Genomic DNA, 27793 nt, shown 5'->3' with positions numbered 1-27793 from the left:
CACCTAGCTCTTCCCGCCTTTATAAGCCAGGATGGGCAAGGATCAAGGAGACAGGTGGTCAGTTTCACTCGTCCAAGCAGCCTGTCCACATCCTTGGAGGTAACAGATTAGAATTGATCCCATACAATATGATCAGACAGGACCCTAGCACTCTTCTGCCCTGGCCCTGCTCCCACGGTGGAGTCTACAGCTTTCCAATTCTGAGCAACTTTACCTGCAGAGAACTTTGCAAAATCATTGCGGGAGATCTTGGGGTTGTCACCAGGCCCTGATGGGGGAGGTGGTTCCGTTATATATATCATATTTTTTAAAAGCAAGCTTCATTTTGAAGTTTTGCCTCATCCATTTTTCTTTTGCACTGACACTCCATTCCTACCCTGCCAGCACAGGAATACACGCACCACCCAAACCTGGAAGGTGGTCTCCCTAACCCCAGATATATGGGACTTAGTTGTGATTACCCAGTAGTGAGGAGTCCTCTCATCATGACCAGAGGTTATTTTTTTCACATTTTCAAGTCTGAGTTATGCTGCTGAAAATAGCTTCCAGTTCTGTGTTGCAGTGGGCTGCGTCTCAAATTAAACCATTAACGTTGGCCTTGTGGGCTGAAACAACTTTAAATCCCTTTTTTTCCTATACTCATATAACATTTATAAAGAAAAGGATGCCTTTAAATATGTTCTTTCAGTTTTAGGAAATGTAGCGGTTTGGTCTGGTTTGGTTTTTGAGAGGCTGAGAGGGTTTAAAAATAAAAAGCTTCATGGAGCTACAGGCAAGTGTGTTACTGTAAACACTTCGATTATTTTGGTTGGTTGGCAACAGGTATGTATGAGATGATAGATAGATTAGATAGATAGATAGATAGATAGATAGATAGATAGATAGATAGATTATGCCTTTCCACACGCCCCTCCCATGGGGAAGGGCTGGGGAATCTCTGGCTCCCCAAATGTTGTTGGACTCCAACTCCTATCAGCCCCAGTGAGCATGGTCCATGGTCAGGGATAATACCAGTGTGCAGGTTCCTATCCCTGGTAGAGGGAGTAATTGATGCACATGCTTGAGAACATTATTTCCTTTTGTAAGCCCTAGTGTTGGGAAAGGAGGGGCTTAAAATACTGCCTCCCCCAGCTCTCTCACCAGCTACCACCACACGAGACCAGCCTCTCTGTTCTGGGCTGCAGGGAATGTTGAAAATACCGTAGCACAAAGGACAGAAGAATCAGGGAAACTCTCAGATAACCAGCACAGTAGAAGGTAAAATTCCTTTGGAGTCTCTACTCAGTGGATTGTCTAATATAATTGTTAATTTAGCTTGGCAGGCAATTCACCTCTTCTCTCTTTTGGATCCAGGCTTGGGGTTATAACATTGTCCCAAGCATCACTGTGTGTGTTGTATTTCCTTTTTGGCTAGCTTTCCTTGATGGATAACCTCACACTCTTTGCCTTAACTTAGGCTCACACATGACATCAGCCTGGAAGAGTTTGAGGATGAAGATCTCTCTGAAATCACGGATGAGTGTGGAATCAGCCTGCACTGTAAGGACAGTTTGGCTTCACGGGTAAGGAAATCAGTGCTTCCTTAATTACTGCTAACGAAACACCCATTCCTACCCAATAGGCAGGTAAGGGATGCGGTAATTGTTTCTTGACAGGTCAAGCCACAGCCATCTAGACACACACACACACACACACACGTACTTTCTCAATTTGAACCCCCTTCTATCTCCACCCTTTGCATCTGCTTCAGCCTTACTCATTCTCCCCGGCAGCCCTGCCCTCCCACAAACCTGAAGCCCTGTACAAGAAGAGGATTAGTTTGCATTAGCAGCATAACTGGTAAAGTACATGCCAGAGAGTTGCAGTTCAAAATGGTATAATTAATAATAATAATAATAATAATAATAATAATAATAATAATAATTTATTATTTATACCCCACCCATCTGGATGGTAACCTCTTACATGTGCTATGCCTCCCAGTGTGACTGGTAATGCCCAGTGGGGAGAGGAGGAGGAAGAGGAGAAAGAGGAGGGAAGTTTCCTCCCTGGTCCTGAACGGGGTAACTCTGCCCCTGAAGGACCAGGTGCGCAGCCTGGGAGTCATTTTGGACTCACACTGTCCATGGAGGCACAGGTTAATTCTGTGTCCAGGGCAGCTGTCTACCAGCTCCATCTGGTACACAGGTTGAGACCCTACCTGCCCGTGGACTGTCTTGCCAGAGTGGTGCATGCTCTAGTTATCTCTCACTTGGATTACTGCAATGTGCTCTATGTGGGGCTACCTTTGGAGTTGACCTGGAAACTACAACTAATCCAGAATGTGTCAGCTAGACTGGTGACTGGGTGTGGCCGCCGAGACCACATAACACCGGTCTTGAAAGATCTACATTGGCTCCCAGTACGTTTCTGAGCACAATTCAAAGTGTTGGTGCTGACCTTTAAAGCCCTAAAGGGCCTCGGTCCAGTATACCTGAAGGAGCGTCTCCACCCCCATCGTTCTGCACGGACACTGAGGTCCAGCGCCGAGGGCCTTCTGGCGGTTCCTTCACTGCGAGAAGCCAAGTTACAGGGAACCGGGCAGAGGGCCTTCTCGGTAGTGGCACCCGCCCTGTGGAACACCCTCCCACCAGGTGTCAAAGAGAAAAACATCTACCAGACTTTTAGAGGACATCTGAAGGCAGCCCTGTTTGTTGTTGTTGTTTAGTCGTTTAGTCGTGTCCGACTCTTCGTGACCCCATGGACCATAGCACGCCAGGCACTCCTGTCTTGCACTGCCTCCCGCAGTTTGGTCAAACTCATGTTCGTAGCTTCGAGAACACTGTCCAACCATCTTGTCCTCTGTCGTCCCCTTCTCCTAGTGCCCTCAATCTTTCCCAACATCAGGGTCTTTTCCAAGGATTCTTCTCTTCTCATGAGGTGGCCAAAGTATTGGAGCCTCAGCTTCACGATCTGTCCTTCCAGGGAGCACTCAGGGCTGATTTCCTTAAGAATGGATAGGTTTGATCTTCTTGCAGTCCATGGGACTCTCAAGAGTCTCCTCCAGCACCATAATTCAAAAGCATCAATTCTTTGGCGATCAGCCTTCTTTATGGTCCAGCTCTCACTTCCATACATCACTACTGGGAAAACCATAGCTTTAACTATACGGACCTTTGTCGGCAAGGTGATGTCTCTGCTTTTTAAGATGCTGTCTAGGTTTGTCATTGCTTTTCTCCCAAGAAGCAGGCATCTTTTAATTTCGTGACTGCTGTCACCATCTGCAGTGATCAAGGAGCCCAAGAAAGTAAAACCTCTCACTGCCTCCATTTCTTCCCCTTCTATTTGCCAGGAGGTGATAGGACCAGTGGCCATGATCTTGGTTTTTTTTGATGTTGAGCTTCAGACCATATTTTGCGCTCTCCTCTTTCACCCTCATTAAAAGGTTCTTTAATTCCTCCTCGCTTTCTGCCATCAAGGTTGTGTCATCTGCATATCTGAGGTTGTTGATATTTCTTCCGGCAATCTTAATTCCGGCTTGGGATTCATCAAGTCCAGCCTTTCGCATGATGAATTCTGCATATAAGTTAAATAAGCAGGGAGACAATATACAACCTTGTCGTACTCCTTTCCCAATTTTGAACCAATCAGTTGTTCCATATCCAGTTCTAACTGTAGCTTCTTGTCCCACATAGAGATTTCTCAGGAGACAGATGAGGTGATCAGGCACTCCCATTTCTTTAAGAACTTGCCATAGTTTGCTGTGGTCGACGCAGTCAAAGGCTTTTGCATAGTCAATGAAGCAGAAGTAGACGTTTTTTCTGGAACTCTCTAGCTTTCTCCATAATCCAGCGCATGTTTGCTATTTGGTCTCTGGTTCCTCTGCCCTTTCGAAATCCAGCTTGCACTTCTGGGAGTTCTCGGTCCACATACTGCCTAAGCCTGCCTTGTAGAATTTTAAGCATAACCTTGCTAAGCCCTGTTTAGGGAGGCTTTTAATGTTTAATAGATTATTTTATTTTATTTTTCTGTTGGAAGCTGCCCAGCCAGATGGGTGGGGTATAAATATATTATTATTATTATTATTATTATAAAAGAAAATACATGTTCTCTGGACTAACAGGTGGCAACTGCAAAGGGGAAAGCTATATAGAAGAAGGATCATTTGCTGTAATAAAACCTGTGCCCTGTTCCATCGTCTACCAATTAAGAGTAACTTTATGAAGCATGGCATCACCCATTTTTGTCTGATGGAATTTAGTTCTGCTACACTTCTATTGCATGGGGTAGAAGATGGCATTTCGAAACATCTTACATTATGTTTGGGAAGTGTCTGTTTCACTCTAAAGTGCTGATACTTTCTCAAATAAAATGTGCCGGGGATTCTGGTCATCCTGACAGTCCTGTTCTCTGTTAGCTGGGGGTTAATGCTGAGAAGGAAGCTCTCTGCACATGCTCAATGGTACTGTTCATATTTATGTCACAAGGCCCAAGGCTGAGTGCTTGCATATGATTCTGGGGCCAGTCTCTGGTTTGCTCCAACTCAAATTAAGCTTCATGTAATGGATCACGAGTAGCTTATAGAAAAGGGCATCCTGCACTGCTTCAGAATGAAATAGACATCAGATAGGAAGAAACTGGACATGGGCTGCATTTTTTTAAAAAAATTGTAGGAGTGCTGCATTGCAGGGGGTCGGACTCGATGACCATTCCAACTCCACAATTCTAGGATTCCATGAGTGCAAATAACAGATGTCAGCAGCCTCAAACCCTGCCTGGAAATTCATGAACTAAGGAGTTTAAAGCAACACATTTCAGCAAGAACTGAAAGCTAGAAAAGCACATCTGAGCAAGTTCATGCATGGTAAAATTAAGATATTGTATTTGTTCACCAAGAAGAGCACCCAAGCTTAAACGTACATATACACAGCCACAGTCATAGCTGCTTTAATCAGAAGTTTGCATGCCAGAGAGCGTGTGGAAGAATGGAAACAAAACAATTCTGCTCTGAGATAGGACCTGAAAAAGTGCTCCAGGAAAAGTATAGATGCTGTTCTGCAAAGTGTGGGTTTTGTTGCATGTAGCCAACATGTGTGGTCCAGAACCCTCAGGGCCCATGCTAGGAAGACACATCCATCTGTCCATCTCTTTGACTAAAGCTGTTTGACAGTGGAACAGGTTGCCACAGAAGCTGGTGGGCTCTTTTCATTAGAAGCTTTGAAGCAGAGACCAGAAAGCCACCTCTGAGGGATGTTGTAGTGGTGCCATTCCTGCATTGGTATCGGGTTAGACTGGATGACCATTGGGTTCCTTTCCAGGACTAATCCTATGACTGCACACACACTAACCTTCTCGTAGCACAAATATGTTTTTCTCAATCTGGAATCATGTTTGCTCTCAACATGCTGTTTTCAATCTAGATTGATTCTAGATACTACCATCTTACAAGGGTGGGTGTGGTTACTTGATATAAAAACCTTCTCCCTGATTACATCATCCATGCTTTTCCTCTCTACACATACCCCAGGTGAATGAAGAAGGAAATGGTTATTGCCACCTTAGTGCAATGAGCTTTTATTTTCAGAATGACAGTTTTCCAATAAGCACTTTTCAGGGGCAAAATATATACACAATAGATCTGGTTTGTGTGCGGACAATGTAGGAAAAACAACCCAGTCTATGTAGGGAAAACCATGTTAGGAAAACAACTCGGTCTCTGTTGATTCTAGAATAAATTTTTGGGTGTACACAGCCTAAGATTCTTACATGTGATCATCTTGCCAAAGAAAAACCCTTTGCTAAAATGCCCAGTAAGCCTGAATGCCAGAATGTGACAGCTGATGGATTAGTTTCAACACACACTGACATCTCCACCAGAGCCACATTGCTTTGACACCCTTTCAGAGTTCAAGCCCACTACAGATGTTCTGAAGCAGACTTGGGACAGAATGGCTGTCTGAGACATATGCTAACAGAATTGGGACAGACGGTGTCAGGCAGACGAAGGGATGGTAGGTTTTCAAATGACTGACTAGAAATTTATAACTTTCTGTGTTTGCAGTAGCAGAACTGAAAGGGATGGCTAGCACCAGTACGCTTTTGTGCTTTGCTCTGTATAAATGTGTGTTCTTAAAAATCCATGTGATAGGTTGAGGCTCGGGAAGGTGGGTTAGGAAAAATGGGCTTTAAAGGAGGGGAGCAATGGACAGAGGTATCTCAGAGGTTCCCCACTGCTGCTATAGCTGGATATATAGGTAAATAATCCTGAACACTGCCCATATCAAGCTATACAGTTGCCAATTTTTAGGGCCTTGTTTTGTCTAACATTGTTTTACTGCCTCCCACAATGGAAGCTAGTTTGTGAGGTTGTGGAGCCACTCTGTCATACTGCACTGCAAAGTAAGTTTGAAGAGTTTGCCATGCTAGTGAAAAGAAGTGAAATGCTGGGGTGGTAATCATTGTCCCACATTTTAAACCTTCAATTTTGTTTATACCAGTTAATTGGGAAGGACCATAAAATAATTACAATGCAGTTTTGAAAGCGATTCATTATTGCATGTGGCCTGTTCTCCTCTCTTGGCACACACACTCCTTTCCAGGCCTCCAACATTTCTGGATAATGGATCTCTCCAGACAGGAACTTGATGCTGCGCTGTCTATTACTTCATAGTGCACCTGCCATTCTTAAGTGCACCATGTAAAGTAGACAGCTTGATGATCCCCAGCCCAGCTCCCCAGAGGCAAGCAGTGACTGCTCATGCATATGAATGCACTAAAGATGTGTGCTGTATCATCAGGAATAAATAGGGGTTTGGAAGAGGAGGAAGAACTGAGAATGGAACTCGGATCTACTTACGTAGAGGAAAGACTGAACTTTTCCGCTGATATGATTCCAACATGGTATCAGGAACGCAGGCAAAAATAAGGAGGTTTTCTCAGTGAAAAATACTCAAAATTGTATTCTGATTAAAGATAAATGGTGCTATGGAAGGATGGTGAAGCTAGAGTGATAGAGCTAAGCACACACAAAAAAAGTTTGCGAAGAACCTTGAGTTGTAGTATTTCGTTGGCCTTGCTATGCCATTAAACCCCAGGGAGGAGAAGAAAAAGAAAAGTCTGAATGATCTGTTGTCTATGGAAATCATGATGCAGCAATTCTTAGTGCAGCTTCAGTGAGCTGCATATTATTAAATCTATACTTACGAAGAACATAAATCTAGAAAATGGATCACAAATCAAGGCCGGACAATTGAGAGAAAAGTGCAGCTCTCCTTGTAAGGCAAACTAGGAACGGCACAAAAGTAAGCATTTATAACAGGGATGGAGAACCTGTGTGCCTCCGGATGTTGGGCTCCAGCTTCCATCAGCCTCAGCTAGCAAAGTAGTCAGGGATGATGGGAGTTGGAGTCCAACAGCATCTGGAAGGCACACAGATTTCCCTTTTGTAATTTGAGAGATTATGTGGTATATAGTATGCCTGCATCTTACACACATTTAAAATGCACAATTTCACCTATACACAGGCAGGGTGGAGTTTCTCCCACAAGAGCCTGTGGGATGTCCTGCAAGATTTTATGAGAGCTTCCCTATCATTCCCAGAGCCAGTGGACTGAGTGGGCCTTGCTGAGAAGGAAGGCCAAGAGCTTAAAATCTCTTTTTGCATGGGGAACCCCAAGCATACCAAGAGCTTTTAAGGTCTCAGCCTTGCTTCCTAAGAGTGTTTGGGGGGAGACAAATCATGAATCTGTGGATTAACTCAGGATAACGCAGCAACAGGAGGAGGATCAGGGGAGAAGTGAAGCAGCCAGGCTTTTCTTTTTAGGTACCTGCACATTTTCTTGTGCTCTCTAAAACCATGGTTTGGTTGAGCATTATATGCAAATGAAGCCATTGTGTGGCTATAGATTTGCAGTGCGGTAAGTGGTCTTTAGGAATATGTGGTGGATAACATTGGCTCATTTCTTAGCTAGTAAACGTATTGATGAGAGAAAGAAATTTCCCTCAAGATCAGGGTGGCTATTGACCCAGAAGGAATGGGATTGTTTTCCAGAATATTATGGAGCTTGGCTCACTTGCTTGAATTACCTGGATCTATGTGTTCTGCAAAGACTCCCTTCACCTGCCACCTTATGTGTTCCGAGCAGTGTCAGGAGATGAAGTGTACGGGTGGTAGTCTGGGTATGTTTGGTATTAAGGAGTTAAAATCAATGTATCTTTGTCTTCTTTTAGCTCTTTGGTTTTAAGACACTCTGGGGCTTTTAAAAAATGGTTGTTCAGCTGTACAAATGGTTGGTTTCTTGTTAACTTAAAGCTCTTGTTACCTTAAAGACTTAAAGATTCCTCATTTACCACAGAAAGGCATTGAGAAAGATATTTCCTGTGTCATAGAGCGACCCAGTGTATAATATTTACATTTTCAGAATGATCCGTAGGCATTTCAGCGGAGACACTTTGGGGATTTGGTTTTGCTTACCACTGAATTCCTTATGAGTTCTAACAAGAGTTAGGAAAAATTGCCATGCCCAAATTGCCTTGCCATTACTTCCTTAAGCTATTCATATTCATTAGATTACTGCAACGTGTTGGGCTGCCTCTGAAGACTGTTCAGAAACTTCAGCTGGTGCAGAATTTGGCAGCCAGGTTCCTCATTGGGGCAAGACAGTTTGAGCATATTACACCAATCCAGTTTGAGCATATTACACCAATATGGAACTACTATAGGCACTCTCCAGTAGGTGGCAGCTGAGGTCAGGATCATTTTTTTGTTTTTCTAGAACTCGCCCTCTGCACCAGGGATAGGGAATCCATAACCCTCCAAATGTTTCTGGCTTACAGCATCCATCATCCTTGACGGGAGTTGGAGCATATAGAAGGTTACAGTTTTCCCCTTCCTAATCTACCCAAAATCCAAGTTCGGATTGCTTAGTTGCTAGAATTGTGACAAAATAGCAAGAGCATCTGTAGCTAAATTTTGGAAAAGGTTTTGTTTGGGCAACCTAGGCTATTGGTAAGTCAAAAGTCTGGCAAATAGCCTCACTTTGAAAGATTTCACATGAACAAGGATGTTCGTGGTCGAATGACTCCCTCATTGTATACAGTATGCACTTTAAACTTGTGCACATTCATTCTGCTGTATGTGCTTGGCAAAATAATTTCTAAAAATTAAAAAGGGGGTGGAAAGGGAGCAAGTGTCTAGGAAAAACAGACTTTGGCTATTGCACCTAATTTCTGCATACAGAAAACCAAGCATAGGACTGAGAAGGCTACATTAGAACCCTTTCCTCGATATCTTGTTTTCTTTACTCAGGGGTTCTTTGGATGAAGAAGCAGTCCCATCACATGAGCCTCCACCTGTATCCCAAAGTGGGGCAGTCCAGGCACAGGTTTACCACCTGAGAACTTTATCTGTATTTATTTCCCCGACTTTGTCCTGCAGAAATTATTTGTTAAACAGTGACTGGAGGGGGTGGGATTACGGTGTCCCAGTTATTTGTTAGGGCTGCTGCGAGGGGTGGTTTGTAACAGTTTTTGATGCAGTGACAAGTCGACAGCTTTGCTTCTAGGTGGCTTTGATTTGGAGCCTTGATGCCTTTTCACAAGGAGACGGTTGCTGCTGATGAAATGCGACTGCCTGACCCACCCTCCTCCGCTCCCTAGCCTTATTACTGCTCTCATTCTTTCTCTCTCTCCCTCCCTCCGTCCCTGTTTTATATCCTGGCAGAGCCATGTGAATCTGCAGACCAGTAGCGTTCTGGGAGTGGGTGGAGGGGAGGCCAGCCGGCTCCAGGCAGAGATGCTTCAGCTAGACCTGATTGATGCTACTGGGGACACCCCAGGCGATGAAGGGACAGCTCCTGAGCCGATCAAGAAGGAGCCCCCGCCAGTGACCATGGACACCTACAGACCCAAGCGGCCCACGACGCTCAATCTCTTCCCACAGGTGCCTCGGACACAGGTGAGTCCCTTGAGCGAGAAAGGGGGTGAGGTGGGTAGGGATCTGCAGGAGAGGGCAGGGCAGGAATAAGACAAGCACTGTGTCTTAGATCTGAAGAGACGTGTTTTGGATTGCTTTGTGATTGTTCCCAGTCACTGTCAAGGAGAAGAGGAGAGCTGATAGTTTCCCCCTGCAGAAATAAATCAGTGTCTGCAAAGCAAAGAAAGCTTTTTCACCTCCCTGAACTCAAACCTCACAATCTCTCTCCCCCCCCCCAATTAGCTGTGTTGCTTATGGACAAGAATGTGCTCTTAATTGGTGGGGGAAGCTGCCAGAGAGCCTTTGGGGTGTCTTGGAGCTCTGCATGCTTTATCTTTCCATGAAGTTTGTGAGATTCAGTGGTAGATCCTGGGATTAGAGGGTGGCAGGGGTAGGGAGACTGGGTTTCAGTGCTTGATTTCTGAATTGAGATGTTCTGGGGCTCAAACCACTGTGGACGTTATAGTCTTTAAGTAGGAAATGCTGCTGTACAATCCAAGATTGTGTGGTGTGTGCATGTGTGTGTGTGTGTGTCTTAGCTGTGAGAGGAATCTCAGAGGTTAACATTATTTCTGTTCAAAATGTGTTCTGAGTCTGATAGCCGACAGACTGTGGATTAGAATAAGTTTTAGTGAGTTAAGAAGGCATTTTGGAATGGACACTGTTTTGGGGAAGCAAGAATTACATCCCCAGAAATGAGACCATAGGGATAACATCCTGGAAGTGGTTAATCCCTTTACCAGGAGATGTTTGGCTGGAATAACAGCTCTGCGGGTGAAGGGAGGCTGTGTGCAGAGTGTTTGTGTGTGCAAGAGGGTGTGGGTGGAAAGAAAGAAACAGTTCATTCTCCTGCATGCTCAGTGGGGCTTACTCCCAGGTAAGGAAGTTAACACTTCCATATCCTTTTGCCTGGGAAGTATCAAACTGTTCCACATCTCTTCTGTGCATTCCCGTCCTCAAATGAGTCATGCAAATGCTAAATGCCAAGTTTCCTCTAGAAATTCTTGGCATGTATACCAGTGCCTTGTTGTTTAATTTATCCTGCGTTGAAATGGTTTATAATGCATTCAGTCCATGGTGACCTTCTCTTCTGTTGAATGGCTATAGAATTGTGCATTGTATTGTGCCTAAGGAATGAAGCTCTAAAAAGCACCAAGATTCTGGACTTCGCCCAGAGAATTGTGAGGCCATCTTTGGCCACGCAAGAATTGTCTATAACCTGTTGCGCCCTAGGAACCATTGTCAGGAAAGACATATCCCCTGAACAAGATTAGACACCTAACTGGGAATACTGGTTAGAATAACTTAGTATTAGTTCAAAGGGTATTTACTCAGAAAAGAACAGTGTGGGCACAGAAGAACCAAAATTACAGAGGGGCAGCCATGTTAGTCTGTTAAAGTAAACACAAAGAATCCTGCAGCACCTTAAAGACTAATGGAATTATAGTGGCATTAGTAGACTGTACCACACTTCATTACATTAAAGAAAACAAAATATTCCAGTTAGCTCTGATGGCTAGGTCATGGTGCTGATAATGCCAAGGTTGTGGGTTTGATCCCCATAAGGGCCACCTGCATGTTTCTGCATTGTAGAGGGTTGGACTAGATGGCCTTTGGGGTCCCTTCCAACTCTATGATTCTATGATTTGATGGTGGTGTAAGGAAGAGTACTTACTATGGGAAGCAATTTTACCAGGAAGTGGGGAGAGAACTTGCTGAAAGTATTCAAAAAGGAGCATTTATTAGAAGTAACAAAGAAATGTGTGAACAGCCCATTTTGGCTGTGTTGTGTGAAGTTTTTAACTTCCCTATATCTGCAGCATCCTTCCTCCATCTGAGAGCAGGAGTGTAGATTTCAGTGCTCCGTGCCGTAACTGTTCGCAGGCTAGCCACCTGCAATCTCTTTATCTGCCTCTCTGTTGTTTAGTCTATAAAGCAAGTAGGGTTCCACATGCAACAAGAGGCTATTTTTAATCGTATGCTGTTCTGGGATACTGGCTCCGCTTACTATATAAGAAGATTTTCCCCAGTGACGTTAGCAATGGAAAGTGCCCTGAAAGGCAGGTGCTGCTCTGTGCAGCAGATGGTGAAGACTGCATGTCTCTCTTTCTGTGTGTGTGTGTGTGTGTGTAGGTGGGGGCTGGGAATTGGTACCATTATGCAATTGACAATAGAGGCTATTAAAGCTCCAGCTGAAGAGCTGAATGACTTGGGCTGGAGAAAAAGGGGACAAGGATAGAGCCCTCTTATCCAACTTTTGCCAACCTGGTGTAACTCCCAGCTTGGCCATACTGACTAAGGTTGATGGGACTTTGTAGTCCAGAACACCTGCAGAGTACCAGGTGGGCCAAAGCCACTCTCATCACAGCTGCGCCTCCAACTTCCATAGGAGAGTGAAATTGGAAAACACCTACTGTCATAGTCTCATGCACCCTGCAACGTTCCCTCTGGCACCCAGGATCATGTGTAGCTCGGCTATACCCTGAAATTTCCACAAGAGATACTCCACTTGTTGACTTTAGCGCTCAGTGCCAGCAGTTTTGAGCTCTGTCTTAGAACCAAATAAGGTGAGATAGAAGAATAGCCATGTTTGAATTTTCACAGCAAATTCACCTGTGGAGACAGCCATTATGATGAAGACCACAATGCTGGCTGAAAGATGAATCCTTGAGCAGGACATATTGGGAAAGGTGCCCTATACAGGCACCCAGTGCAATTCCCAAAGAATAGTTGTAATACTTTGGGTTCCCATACAGCCGCTGAGCTGTTGCATTTTGCCCTATCTGCATCTTCTGGACCCTCTTCGAGGGCAGCTCCATGTTGAGGGCATTGCAGTAATTCAGTCAGGAGTCTTCCAGAGCATGAATAACAGTAGCTAAGTTATCCCAATTCAGGAACAGCCATAGGTGATGAACCAGCTATAGCTAAGGGGGGACAAGTTCCCCCAGTATTTCTGATGGAAGGGCCTGGACCCCACAAAGTTATGTGTGACACGCATGCACACCATGGGGCATGCTTGCGTCATGCACACAAGCCACGGGGTGCCTGCACGACACATCAGCAGCACACCTTGGGGCGTGCGCAAATGACACCAGCACACTGTGAGGTGTGTGTACACACTACGAGCATGCCGTGGGGCATGCTGATGTCATGGGGCCCTGGGGTCCCTCAATTATGGGGGGAAAGTGGCAGCCCTGGCTGGGCATGTGCACGCTTTGCCTTCCTGGACATCCAGTCTCGACTTAGAATCAAGGAGCACTGCCTGCTCCATATCAGTGAGTGTGAATCCCTCTAGAACAGGTTGCTTACCCTGTTCCTGGACATAGGAACCACCTCCCATCTTGTCAGGATTCAGCTCCAGTTTATTAGTTCTCATCCAGCCCTTGACTGCTGCCAGACTTTGGGCTTCACCTGACTCAGATGGTATAAACAAATAGAGCTGGGTGCCATCCACAAATGAATGGATCTTTTCACCCAGCAGTTTCATATGTGTTTTAAAAGTGTGTGTGTGGGGGGGGACAAAGTAGGTGCTTGGTGATGAGCCAAAAATTACTCTGCAGATAGCAGAACCATCACAATACAGTGCTCCCAACTCTGAGTTTGCAGGGCTGCTCCAGGAATATACCATGGCCTCTGGTATCTAAAGCTGCTGAGAGATCCAGGAGAACCAAGAGGGCTCCACCTCCCCTGTCTCTGTCTTGGTAGAGGGGCTGATGAAGGGGCTAATCTGTCTGACCCCTTCATGATGGATGAAGGAGCTGATCTGACTTACATTACCAAGACTTGGGTGAGTGAGCTGGGTGGGCCTGACCTTACCCGGCTGTGCCTGTCTGGGTACCTGGTACAGCACCAGGCTGCGGGGAGTGTGTTGTTGTCCACAAAAGCACAATCTCCTTTTCCAGAAACCTCTTGATCTTGGGATGGGGTCCAAGGTCTGCCCCCGGTGTTGGGCCAGAGAGACAGTATGTTTAAAGGGAACAAAAATACTATTCTTGCAGTTTGCACATGCATACTATCACTCAAACACATACTGATGTACTATATTTCTTTTAAATAGAAGGGGAGGTGGGATTTCCAGTGCAAGATGCTGAATCACCAGAGTAACGTTAATACAAGCTTACTGCTGCAGGAGAATGAGGGTGGTCTTGGGGAGCAAAAAAATGAGGGTTATGATGCCACTCACTGAGAGTCTGCGAGAACAAGGCTTTTTTAGGCCAAGGCAGGCCAAGAAGGCAGTGCGGTCCTCTAAGGTGAGTCCCCCACACTCCCAATAGCTAACAGTTGCTTTCTGTTTCCAACTCTTCCCTTGGAGAAGGAATTTCAAGTTTGGGCGCAGGAAGAGCGTTGTGTGGGGAGGGCAGTCCTCACAGGTGTGAGTGTGCTGAGTGATTTTGACTTGTCCGTGTTTTGCTTTTGCATGTGGGAGTGGATAGGTAGAAGAATTCACAGAAGGCTATGTATGGCAGGTACAAGCAGCCATAGGTGTTGGGGGAGTAATGAAAATTAAAGAGCTGTAGGGGTGTTTATGAACTAGGTGAGTAATATTCATAGAAGTTAAATATGGCCCGGAGTAAGCGGTGATCTCATTTGCTCCCCACCCACCCACCCCAAGTGCCAGGAAGAGCCAACAGCAATGAGTAATTTCCCAGATAATAAAGGTGGCAATTTACCTCATGGGTGGGTGCCTTGACTTGCTGTTTTAATGTACTTTTCCCTGAGAGCGAAAGCTGAATATGTCTCCAGACTGACTTGAACTCTCATCCTGTTGGTTTTGCCTGTTCAGGAGCAACAATAATGGCGAAATCTGGATGCTAAGATTGTCCGTTTCCAAAGGAACAGGCAGGAGTTTCCAGGGCACTTAGCTATGTCAGCAGCAGACCTCTTTCCAAGCTATTTCTGCTGCTCTGTCAGTCCAGCTATATATCTGATTCTGGGCAGCCAAAGGCTGGCACTGAGAGCTAGAGTCTGCAAGTAACCCTTTCAGGCCTGGAATTTCCTGAAAAGGCCTATAAGAGCTGTAACCCAGATCACAAGATCTTATTCCTATCTGGGCAGAGTCTCACTTTGCCGACTACCATTTTCTTCTTCACACATGGGTCGGAGGGATATGGCATTATTTTCGGGAAGGAGGCATAGAAACAGCCATGGTCCAAACTAGTTCCAGTGCAATGCTCTGCATTCATGAGTCTTCTCCAGACCTGGTTTCCGGACATAGCATCATCAGTCAGCAATATGTATGATTTATCTGTTCAGACAAAATACTTTCAGGCACATGAATGCATGCAGTCAGTGCTGGAATAATCATGTGGAGAGAAATCCTAGTTCCAATTTCATTTATTTATTTAGATCTACCCTTTAACCTTGTTCACACACTTCATGGGCCAGTATTGCTGATATGCTTATCATCCCAGCATCCAATAAAAAGGAATGTGTTCTTAACATGTTTATATGTTTGCTGTCTTCTGTACTGTACCTGCACCTGCACCTGATTAGTACATTTTTAGAATTAACAATAATTTCCCTGATTCCAGATTGGTTCTGAGAGTGCTATAAGAAAGCATGTTTTATTTTATTATGTTAAAGCATTTAGAAATTGCTTAATGTTTTTAAAATCTCAAAGCAGTACGCAACTTAAAAACAACATCATTAAAACAGAAATACAGCATATTTGTTCTGTGAACTGCCCTAAGACCTCCAGGTATAGGGCAATATATAAATAAAATAAATAATAATAATTAGTAATAATAATAATAATACCAGTAAAACTAGTATAAAATGAAGAATTAATGCTAATGAAGACAGGGTCAAATAAGTTAGAGAAAGCCTGGAAAAAGCTCCACCTTTGTCTGAAGCTAATGATGGTTGCTGCTTCACATGTGGCAGAGAGAAGCAGCCCTAAGGAAACATCGGGTGAAAGGTGTGTTCATAGAGAGGTTTCTTTCCTCAGTTGGCTAGAATTCCTCATTTTCATTACAGTCCCCTTTTCACATTAATAATAAGCATATGTTCACCTCCTACATTGCAATTCTTGGATGCTGCATTTGTCTCCTCCAAAGTCCCTTTCAAGTAATCCACGGGTGTCAAACACAAGGCCCGGGGGCCAAATCCGGCCCGCCAGACCTCGTCATGTGGCCCGCCGAGCGCCCCAGCCAGCGGGACCCAGCAGCGGGACCTTGCTGCTGAAGCGCCGCGCCGACAAAGCGCCGACAAACATCTGGGGCCGGGGAGGGGGGTAGAAAGGCGGCCAGAGCAGCACTGCGTGGAGCGCCCCGAGCCACAGCAGGAGAAGGAGGAGGCAGCTTGCCGGGTCAGCGCCCGGCAGCGCCGCACAGAGAGTCCCGAGCCACTGCGACGCAGCAGTGCTCTGTAGCACTTTGAATCCTCCTCCTCCTGCCACGGCTCGGCGCCTGGAAACGGCTGCTGCTGCTGCTGCTGCTGCTGCTGCTGCTGCTGCTGCTGAAGCACAGACAAAGCACCCAGCAGCGCCGTGTGGAGGAGGAGGAGGATTCAAAGTGCTACAGAGCACTGCTGCGTCCCAGAGGCTCAGTACTCTCCGCACGGCGCTGCCGGGCACCTCCTCTTGCCTCACCTCCTCCTCCTCCTGCCGCGGCTCAGCCTCATGAACGTGAGCTCAGCAGCGGCTCAGCCTCACGAATGTGCAACTCTGAGGCTTTACGCACTTCTCCTAAAACGGACACCCGCTGCCTCACGCTGCACGGGAAATGCTTTTTGCCCCTGGGTCCCTTCGCGCTCTTTTCTGGCACTGAATCAAGGCGGCGACCCCCCTCCCTTTCTTCCTTCCTCTCTCTCGTTCTTATTCTTTCTTTCCCTCTCCTTCCTTCCTTCTTTATCTCTGTCTTCTCTCCCTCTTTCTTTTTCTTTCCTTCTTTATTCCTTCTTTCCTACTCTTCTTTCTCTCACCTCTTTCCTTCCTCTCTCCCTCCTGCTCCCTCTTTTCTTCCTTCCTTCCTTCCTTCCTTCCTTCCTTCCTTCCTTCCTTCCTTCCTTCCTTCCTTCCTTCTTTCTCCCTTTCCGTCTTCTCTCCCTCTTTCTTTTTCTTTTCTTCTTTATTCCCTTCCTTATTTCCTACTCTTCTTTCTCTCCCCTCTTTCCTTCCTTCCGCTCTCCCTCCCACTCCCTCTTTCCTTCCTTCCTTCCTTCCTTCCTTCCTTCCTTCCTTCCTTCCTTCCTTCCTTCCTTCCTTCCTTCCTCTCCCTCTCCTCAGAAACATAGGATGCTGCTTTATACTTCTGGCCCTTAAACCCTGGAACCAGGAGAGCAGCTTCAGTGAGTCAACCTCAGCCAGTCCCTTTGGTGAAGGGTGGTGGCTCACTGGCAGAACATCTGTCCTGCATGCAGAAGGACCCCAGCATCTCCAGGTACTAGTAGCTCTGCAAAGGTCCTGCATGAAACCCTAGCGAGCCTCCACCACCCAGTGCAGTTACCAAAAATCATTTTTCAATAAATTGTACAATAATTGTACATTTGAATATCTACTTGCCATTATTCTGACTATGTTTCTGCTTTCAGAGCTAGTTATTACTTACATTATTACAAAAAACAGTAATAATTGAATGCAGTAACAATAATTTATGATAATAAAGAGTGGACACATAGTCCTACAGATACAACCGGCCCTTTGAGGGTGACCAAACTGCTGATGCGGCCCCCGATGAATTTGAGTTTGACACCCCTGAAGTAATCTAATAAATCGGAAAGATCACAACAGATATCTTTGTTTTCTAATGTATGTGCAAAGTTTTATCTCCAGCGTTCCCTGTTTGGTGTTTCATAGACTTTATCTCATGTCAACTACCATTGATAGTTGTACCATTAAATCCAAATCGCTCTCCCTGCTAGAAACACTCAGTTGCTCTAAAAGGAGTATGCTTGCTGTGCAGTGTGTCAAAATGTCCTGGTGCAGGAAGGATCTTTTGACACTGCATCAGAAGCATCGCTGTGTTGCAGTGCAGAGCGACTGGATTGTCAAAAGGCCATAATGATAAGCATCCAGCTTCCAGCTCATCCCTCTCCCTCAGACTTTACAGCACTTGCTCTTGCGCTGATTGCAAAAACCAGCTTACTTCCTCCTCCTCCTCCTCCTCCTCCTCCTCCTCCTCCTCCTCCTCCTCCTCCTCCATAGCATCAAGCTCCTACATCATTATGCATGTGCCATTTTGAGGGATATTCTTCGTTTGTGCTGCTGTGGTTAGGTTGCCAAAAATCTTGACGGTTGTCACAGGAATGGACAGCTTTGCGGGGGACAGTAAATGTGATTCCCCTCTTAGTAATTCCCTGTCATGAAACCAGACGCCGTGTCTTCTTCCAGCAACTCTTGGCCAATGTTCCTATCTCCAAACACACCCAACAAGCTGCAGCAGAAATTGCAGAGTCAGCAAGGGCAGGATGAGTGAAGGACCTTATACCACTTGTGTCAAGGATCATGGGTGGAAGAATAACCTATGTTACAAGCTCTTCAGGAACAGGGAGTCCTACCCCTCTCCAGATCACGAGAGCTTCGAGTCTTTTGTCTGTGGCACATCATGCAGAATGCCCTCAATCACCATATTGAGATGGTTGCATAATGCCTCCAAAGAGCTCTGTTCATTCCTGTCACAAGTGTATGATCTCATAATCCCATTCTCTGGTCATCTCAAGTGTGTGTGTGTTGGGGTAGAAGCTGTTTCCTTTTCCGCTAGCCCCTCCTCTGGACATGCATTGGCAGAAATGGTTGCTGTTCAGGCAGCTTGAAGCTTGTGCAATTGCCACCGGGAGCCACGCAGAGGCAAATGGGGACATGGGTTCCTTTGCCCCAGCACAAGAGCAGCTTTCAAAGCTACGTTGACAGCTAGTGGCAGCCTCTCCCTTTCGTTGGCTGCAGAGAGGACAGTCTCTTGGGACAGTACATCCCATTGCCCCCCCTTCTCTTCCTGCCTCTGCGTACTGCTTCATGCAGGTCCCGGGGCATTCCTTTCATACTGAAATCTAGCAGCACGCCAGGGAAATAAAGTGGCTAGGAAACAATGCTTTAAGTCTCCAAGGCCTAGGAAACTTCTAGCTGCAGGTTTAATTTTGTTTTTGGGGGGATATTGGGAGGAGCAAATGAAGGATTCCAAAAGGGCTGCAGAGGGAATTTAGGCTTGGGCAAATGCAGCTGAGAAAAGAATTTAACATAGAAAAAATAATCCAGTTTCAGCAAATTTAGCAAAATGGGGACTGGGAGCAGCAAATGAACAAGGGGACACATGAAATGGCTTTTAAATAAATTTGGGGGTGTTGTTCTGGAGTCCATCAGAAGTTTGCTTTTATGTTCATTGTTTTTGTTCAGAAAGTTAACCATCGGTGCAAGTATGTTTCCTTGTCCTTGCCTCTCCCGTTGTACATATGGTGGTTTTCTTACGTGAATCCATTTAGAAATGTTATATGCTGCCCTTCTACAAGCTTAGCGTTCAAGGTACACCTTCCTTCCGCTTGGCCTGTGAGGACTGAGTGGCCCTGGGGGCCTGTTTAAGATACCCTTTTGCAGGAGACAGTGCTTTTTAACTCAGCAGCAGAGGAAGAGCATTCTCTGAAGCTGCTTCCTGTAACATTCCCCTCCGCTTCGGAGGTGAAGGAAGAATGGAGGGCCTTGTGCCTCCGGAAAGCAAGGACCTCCCTGGTAGAGAAATGGGCAGAGAGTCTGGTGGTACCAGGGCTGAGCCAAAGCAGCCTCTGGGAGTAGCTCCCTGAGAGACACAAAGGGGACCGAGGCAGCTAAAGATGGGTTAGTGGAGAGACCCTGCTTGCCTCTGACACAGTACATGGCAGCGTCACTGGGCACAGGCTTCCCAATCCTTTAATTCATGATAGCCAAGGAATTATGATGAGCACAGAACGAATCTAAACCGTGAAAGATCCCTGAAACGAGATGTATAGAATTAAAGTGAAGAATATAAATTATAGTGAAGCTAAACTAATTGATGTATAAATACTCAAAGAACATAAATTACTCAAAGAAACCTTAATGAGTTGCCGGCTAAAAGTCTCATTTCACTGTAAATGATCTATCAGTTTCCTCAGAAGGAAAAAGGAACTTATAACATTCGTAAAGACTCAAGGTCACTTATCAACTATTCAAGATAAGGGGAGGATTTATGAACTTTAAGAAGAACTAAAGTTAGTTTTAGTTTTTAGTTCTTTGAGTAATTTATGTTTCTTTGAGTAATTTATGTTCTTTGAGTATTTATGCATCAATTAGTTTAGCTTCACTATAATTGATATTCTTCACTTTAATTCTATACACCTCGTTTCATGGATCTTTCACGGTTTAGATTCGTTCTCTGCTCATTGTATCCCCGTAGTTGTCTTTTTTGCTATCAAGGAATTATGATATATTCAAATATCTGAAGGGCTGTCACATGGATGATGGAGCAAACTTGTTTTCTGCTGCTACCAGGGGAACTCAAACTTCAGATTACAATAATTCAGATTCAGATTACAATAAAGGCGATTTCAACTAAACATAAGGAGGAGCTTTCTCACAGTAAGAGCTGCCTCAACAGGTGGACTCATCTCATTGGAGATTTGGAGGTTGGATGGCCATCTGTCGGGGATTTTTTAGCTGTGATTCCTGCATTGCAGGGGGTTGGACCACATGGCCCTTGGGGTCTTTTCCAACTCTTCAATTATAGGATTCTATGCTTCATAGGCTGTGCACCTTTAAAAGGCACACACCCTTCTCATAAAATTGTGCTTTAATGTCTGGTACTTAAGTGAATGTCTTGCTCCATGGCCTTATCCAATTAATAATATTATTTTTTGATAGGGTCTCTGTGTGAAATACAATGGATACATGGTTGCTGCCAACCTGTCTCTCTCCTCCCACCCAGAAACTGAATCTCCCTGGTAAAGTTTGGGAAGACAAAAGCACACTGGGATGTGAACATGGTGCCTTCCAGATGTTGTTGGGACTCCCAAGTCTCATCATTCAACTAACATGGCTAAGGGATAAGAGATAATAGGAGTTGTCATCCAGCAACCTCTGCAGAGCACCACCTTGACTCACTCTGGGCTGCTGCTTTGGAGGGGATGGAGAAATGCCAGGAGCTACACTGTAAAATGCAGCTCAGCCCATTGTGGCAGCAGTGTGTTAGAATGCCTGAAATTCTTTGACTAATGGGAACAATGGCTCATCCACATTTACGTTTGCCCTGCCACTTCCCCCTGGGAAAACCTGTGATTCAGCAGTGAATCGGAACAAACAGCAGTCAGGTTTTCCACAGAGTGCTGTTTGCTCTGATTTAGCACTAAAGAGATAGCTTTCCAGGGCAAAGGCAAAACTGCTTGGAAACAGGATGAACAGTAGTGTGAGAGAAAGAGAAAGCATTTGTGTGATTCAGTCTCCATGCAGCAGCGAAGCACAAGTGAATGGTACCCATAAATGTGACATTTTGCTTCATTCTGACGAAGGCTTGGGGGGCATTTTCTCTCCCCCCCCCAACCCCAGGCCCCATGCCTTGCTCCATCTCCTCTCCTTTTACCCTTTTCTCCCAACTGCTTCCATGTGGACCTGGCCTACAGTGGTTCTGGCATCTGCGGCTGCAGCAGCAGCAGCAACAGATGGATTTAGCTGTTGAATCCCTATGAATGCACACAGACAATAGCCGGCTGGTAGGGGGGGGGGAAGCAGCAGGGCCATAGGCTGGAGTTGGGGGGGGGGTTGATGGGGCCCCCTTTGTGCCATGCGCCGTTTACCCTTGCAGCTCAAGGCCGCTTTGTTCTTTTGCTCAGGACACTCTGAATAACAACTCTCTGGGGAAAAAGCACAGTTGGCAGGAGCGAGTGTCCCGGTCGTCATCCCCTCTGAAAACTGGTGAGTTCATCTCTGTACAGCGACTGGTTCTCTTTCTATCTTTTTCCTCCCCCTTTTTGCATGATGGTACATTCTCTGGCACTTGGACCTTCTCACTACATCCTTCTAATGTGTTTTCACTTTGGCCTGCATCTTGAAACGGATGCCATAGTTTTATTAATTGACTGGTGGTACACGAGCCATTGGGGGGGGGGGCGGTTTGACTTTTCCTGCCTGCTCTCCTTCAGAACAGGCTTATTCTAAAAATCCAAGACCAACTCACAATGTGGCTCTTGTTACATCAGCTCAAGACAATCTGTGGCAAAAGAGCTAGCGTGATAAGGTTGGGTGCAAGTGCTGGAACTGGGTTCAAAAAGCCCCGTCAGACAAGGCACTCAATAGATGGTCTGAGAAATTAACTCTCTCAGTCCAACTGAAGTGAAAACAACATGAACAACATTCTGGGGTCCTTGAAGTAAGGGGAGATATCAAATTAATAACAACACTTGGGGAGGAATCCAGTGTCCTGCTAAAACTAAGTTCTGTCAGTGAGAGCGTTTCTGCTTGCCCAGTGGAATGATCTGCCCCCTCATCCTCCGTCTATGCTGTTCTGCTTGATGGACATACCAATCTCTCCTCTGCTTCTGCTGCATGCGGTTCTGAGGGTTCTCCCAACCCTCCTGAGCAGATTTAGGGAACGTGGGGAAGAGAGTTCTGTTGCACTAGCAGGACACATTGTGCTGGCTTCTGCTTGCACAATAATTTAGTTGAATCCGGCCCTCGGGGCGAGATTTAACTAATGAGCCCTGTGAGCAGAAGCCTGGGCAAGGACTTTCAGTAGTGCAACAGAGCTTCCCCCCCCCCACCCTCCCCACTCCCACAAAATTGGCTCTGTGGAAGTCAGGAGAAAACCTCTGGAACAGTACATGGGAGGAGGAGAAAGCAGATATTACATCAGGCAAGCAGAAAGACTTGTGCTGACAGAGCAATCTGCTTAGTGTGCTACATTGAATTCATTCTCTCATAAGATCCTTGTGGTCCCTGGAAACTAGCTCCTTTGCTATTCGTTCCAGTTTTGAACTTGCCAATTCCAAAGACTGGCCATTCCAGTTAGAAGATTTTATAACAACTTTGGGATGTGAATGGTAATACTTAGGACTTGGTATACCAACTCTGCTTATTATTGGCCCTGACTATTGTAATGCCCCACAGGCCCCACCAAGTGAAACAGCTCCTCTCAGCTCCTTAGATTCAGTCCCTTGGTTGACTGGACTTCACAACAGCTGCTTTTGCCACCGTTCTGAATTAACTGTGTTGAGATGTACCCAGACACTGTTGTCCTCGTTCCATTGGCTGGCTGACATAAGTTCTCTAACCCCACTTTACCCACCCTTAGGTGAGCAGACCCCTCCCCATGACCACGTTTGCCTGAGTGATGAGGTCACTCACCAAAACAGCACAACCTCCACCAAAGATCGGGGCACATCCACGGAGAGCCCGTGCCGGCGTACGGCTGCCACACAGATCGCACCGGCCTGTGTTGCCTCCTCCCGGGCACCAGAGAAACAGCAGGTTGCCAACCGCCCCCCTCCACAGAACCCCACCGTTGTAGTAGTGACACGGGGGCCAGAAGCTTATCGGGACCGCATTCGCTACCAGACAGATGTGAGGCTGGAAGCTACTGAGGAGATTTACCTCACACCAGTGCAAAAGAATTCTGACCCTCTGGAGTCTGAGAAGCCATTCATGTCACAGTCCAGTGATAACCGGATGTCCATCAGCTCTGACATAGACACTTCCAGCTACCCACAACTGGCAGGAAAGCCTAACACCTCAATCAGCGAGGAGGATGAAGTGCTGGACTACCTGTCGTCACCTGACAAAATGAACGCACCAAGGACTGTGTATGGCAGCAGCAGCAATGGTGGCTACCGGCCCTGTCATGGCCGCCAGAGGGCATCCGTGAGCTCCGACACCAGTGCCCTTTCCTACGATTCGGTCAAATACACTCTTGTGGTAGACGAGGACGTGCAGCTGGAACTCGTAAGCCTGAAACAGTGTTACTCGGGTTACAGTGACGAGAGCGATTCAGCCACTGTCTACGACAACTGTGTCTCCTCACCCTATGAGTCAGCCATTGGGGAGGAGTATGAGGAGGATGCCCTGAAACGTGACTCTGTCTGCCTCTCTGAGGACTCCACCCCTGAGGCAGACATCCATTTCTCCAAGAAGTTTCTCAACGTCTTCATGAGCGGACGGTCACGCTCCTCCAGTGAGTGCTGGGGCAAATTCCAGTATGAGCATTGGTACTGGAGCGGGGAGAGGAGGGACCTGAAATTTCACAGCATATCATAGCAGATTTCACTTGCTCAGTAATTAAAAACCCAGTGCCTTTGGGGGGGCGGTTTACAAGGAAGTTGCTGGTTCAATACAAGAGACAGTTCCATGAAAAATAATCTTGTTAAGACCAAAGGTGACCTTAGAGCAACTTGGATGTGTAGTTCAAGAAAATGTCAAATATGCTCAAGAGCAGCTTTTTCCAACTGGGTTTCCCTCCAGACACTTTAGACCAGGCATCCCCAAACTTCGGCTCTCCAGATGTTTTGGACTACAATTCCCATCTTCCCCAACCACTGGTCCTGTTAGCTAGGGATCATGGGAGTTGTAGGTCAAAACATCTGGAGGGCCGCAGTTTGGGGGTGCCTGCTTTAGACTATGACTTGGTTGTGATAGCTTGGGCTGATGGGAGCTATAGTCCAAAACCTGCCATGGCATAATACTTTCTCAGAACTCAATAAATCAAGATTTGGGCAATTTATTGAAAGAAATATGACATGGGTATTGTTGGCACACATGTTTCTTTTGTCCCACTATCACCTCTGGCCAGCAGGGTTTTAGAAACACTTCAACGCCCTGAAAAACCTGTTCACCAGAGATGACAGTGAGAGGAGTGTACACACTATGGGGGACTTTCCGTTCCTCATATCACCTCCGACACTGAAGGAAAAGAAGTATGTCTCCAGTCTTTTTATCTGCTCCATAAGAAGCTACCAGCTCAGTCAATTGGTTGTTTTCATGTAGATGCTCATTAAGAAGCAAAAATTTGCTAGACCTTTTTGACTGGCTTTTTCTCTAGTAGATTTCTGCAGGAAATCCTTGGGCTACTGTCACATGTTGTTGCCTCCATTTTATCTTACATTATATTGAATTGAGGCTTACATTATGTTGAGTTTTGGAACCCATCAATTTCTGCCACATCTGCAGGAAGTGTGGTGAGGCTGGCAGGGTAAAGCTTTGGCTAACTTTATTGAGAGCACAACACCATGTTGTTCTCCCAACTGGATATGCTGTGAAATAGTGGCTCCTGTCAGAACTTACAACAATGAAACACACCCAATGTTGTCATTGGTCAGGTCATGTGTCATGTTCAGAAACTTCCTCTCTCTATCGCATTGTTCCATTGAGGGTACCTACATGAGAGCAGCTACTCATGCATAGAATTCCCACTCCTCACAGAGAATCTTTGCCCACCAATTGAAATTAGGAAGCTGTGCAGTTCTGATTTGGCAAAACAGGTTCCAGAAAACAGTTGACTTCATTGCCTGAAGATGAGAGTTATTAGGTGGCTATAGTATTTTCCCCCACTTCATTTCCAGGTGCCGAATCATTTGGTCTCTTCTCTTGTATTATCAATGGGGAGGAGCAAGAGCAGACACACCGAGCAGTCTTCAGGTGAGTGCAGATAAAACCTTTTGCCCCAGAATCCTCCCACCCACCCAAACAGTGGTATTTTCCAACCTGTGACCACCTGAATTGCAGAGATGTCTTCTAAGGCATAAGGTGTCTTCAGTGGCCTTGATATATGGATCTCAGTTTGTGGTACAGATAGAAAAACATACTTGGAACTGGGCTCTCACCCATGGAAGGTTTTCAATTAAACATCCAGGGTTGCCTATATTGGACATTGGTTGTGAGGATTTGTTAAGCCAGGGGAGAAATTGTTTTTCAGAGCTTATGTATGCTTGATTTATAGGGTGCAAAAGAGTTGCCAAAAGTACCCAAAACTCCATTCGTAATGTTAGGCTTTGAAAGTTACTGGACCAGTACCCAAAATCCATTATGCCTGGTTGAGTCACCAAGAAGTCTTCCTCACAGTGGCCCTCACTATTGCAAAGCTGAATCCAGAGAATAAACACAGCCCCTCTAACATTCATTCCCTTGGTTATAACAAAGGATTGATTCCTTATATTTATTGAGCCTTCCTCACCAATAGCTCCAACCAGGGATAAACCAAAAGAAAAGTTTGACGATTCTTGAAATATTCTAGGTAGGTAGTTCGTAATGACCCTTGCCTTAACTTGTGGTTCTTGGCATGGGCTACTTGTTCCAGAAACATGGCCTGCATGTGAAGCTTTCACATACACAAGGAACTGCTTAGCAACAAGATGGAGTTCTAGCCTTGTTCTGTACCCTAGGATTGTGTGGCTAGCCTAGGATATGGCAGGCTAACATTGCATATTCATTGTTGTGTTTTCAGTGGGGTAGCAGCTGAGGAACAGCATATGGCAGTTTGAAGTAGCTACTTTTGCAGGGGAAGGGAATTACCTATGGAGAAGTAGCCCCTTCAGTCTTCCATGAGTAGCTCCTCTGAGGTGGCACCACTCATGTGAGAAATTATTTGCTAAGCCAAGCCTAGAGAAATAACATCTGTGCCAACATGCAGGCACTTTTCGTCTAGTGTGCTAGCAGTGAGAGTTTGGGCCGCTACCTTTTGACCCCAATACATAATTTTCTGCAGGTCTCTTTCTTTGGGCTTGTATCTTCAGAGCTTTAGTTAGAAAAATGTCCATGTTTTTCTCCTCAGGTTTGTGCCTCGTCATGAAGATGAACTGGAATTGGAGGTCGATGACCCTCTGCTGGTGGAGGTTCAGGCAGAAGACTATTGGTATGAGGCTTATAATATGAGGACAGGGGACCGGGGCATCTTCCCTGCTTACTACGCAATTGAGGTCACCAAGGATCCAGATCATATGACAGGTACTCAACCCATCAATGGCTCTGCTACTCACACATATCTGGCTGCTTGTACCCATTCCTGCTCTGTGCTCATGCACTTCAGTCCTGGCTCAGAGCTATCTTGGAAACCAGGACTTTCCCTGAGAAAATGCGGACACTTCAGACACACTTCTCACCTACCTTGAACTTTTGATTTTCAGATTCAAGCAAGAGTAGCGATTGGGTGGACCAGTACCGGGTGAAGTTTCTCGGCTCAGTCCAGGTTCCATATCATAAAGGCAATGATGTGCTGTGCGCAGCTATGCAGAAGGTACTGTCCCTGCCCATCCCTGCTAAGCCATGGTTTTCCCACGGGACATTTTCTTTGGTGGGTGCAAGATGTCCATACCAGCATCTTGGCCTGGAACCAACTGGCAGCCATTGGAGCTCACATAGGGTTGGTGTTATCTGCTCCCCATGGCTGTTGGTAGAAATTAGTCTGGTGTTTGCATTCTAGACCAGTAGCAGCTTCTAAATAGCCTTCAGGAGCAGCCACATGGAGAGTATGTTGCAGGTGTCTAGGTGGGAGGGTACCAGGGCATGGCACCACAGTGACTGGATCTCTGTCTTCGAGGAAGGGACGCAGTTGGCAAATTGGTGGCAGCTGATAAAATATACACTTAGCCACTGCTTTGGACATAGAGTCCAGGAGGAGGCCTAGATTAAAGAGGCACACACTCCACTTTGCAAACCTGCTTTTTCTGGGGTAACATTCTGAATAGGCTTTTTGTCTTTCTGGGGTAAACTTATTCTGAATAGGCTTTTTGTCACTCTGCTGGCATTTACGCTGCCCACTATATGCAAGTCCATCCTGAATGGATAAAGCTTCCATTGGTTCACCCTCATCCTGTACATTAGCAACATCTGAGAGTTATGCGTGCTTTCTGAAATCTTTCATCAAGATTCTTTGGTAACGCCATACCTACTGTAGTTCAGATGGAAGTGGGGGAACGAAA

General features: G+C 45.8%; 1 protein-coding gene across 2 annotated transcripts in view; it reads left to right on the top strand.

Annotated features, from left to right (window-relative positions):
* The window catches only part of MAPK8IP1 (mitogen-activated protein kinase 8 interacting protein 1), a 61584-nt gene that overhangs the window by 24176 nt on the left and 9615 nt on the right, over window positions 1–27793 (top strand). Inside the window, exons 2-8 of one of the 2 annotated variants that reach the window (XM_035115700.2) lie at window positions 1457–1562; window positions 9701–9934; window positions 21722–21803; window positions 23179–24054; window positions 25439–25514; window positions 26647–26819; window positions 26999–27108. In XM_035115700.2, the coding sequence (XP_034971591.1) occupies window positions 1457–1562; window positions 9701–9934; window positions 21722–21803; window positions 23179–24054; window positions 25439–25514; window positions 26647–26819; window positions 26999–27108 (1657 nt within the window). The remainder of the gene's footprint in view (window positions 1–1456; window positions 1563–9700; window positions 9935–21721; window positions 21804–23178; window positions 24055–25438; window positions 25515–26646; window positions 26820–26998; window positions 27109–27793) is intronic. The other variant, XM_035115727.2, reaches the window with a different exon arrangement.

This window comes from Zootoca vivipara, chromosome 1 (assembly GCF_963506605.1).
Source record: "Zootoca vivipara chromosome 1, rZooViv1.1, whole genome shotgun sequence".
In the NCBI taxonomy this organism is placed as follows: Eukaryota; Metazoa; Chordata; class Lepidosauria; order Squamata; family Lacertidae; genus Zootoca; species Zootoca vivipara.
The sequence above is the reverse complement of the archived record's forward strand: the minus strand, read 5'-3'. Positions and strand labels throughout refer to the sequence as shown.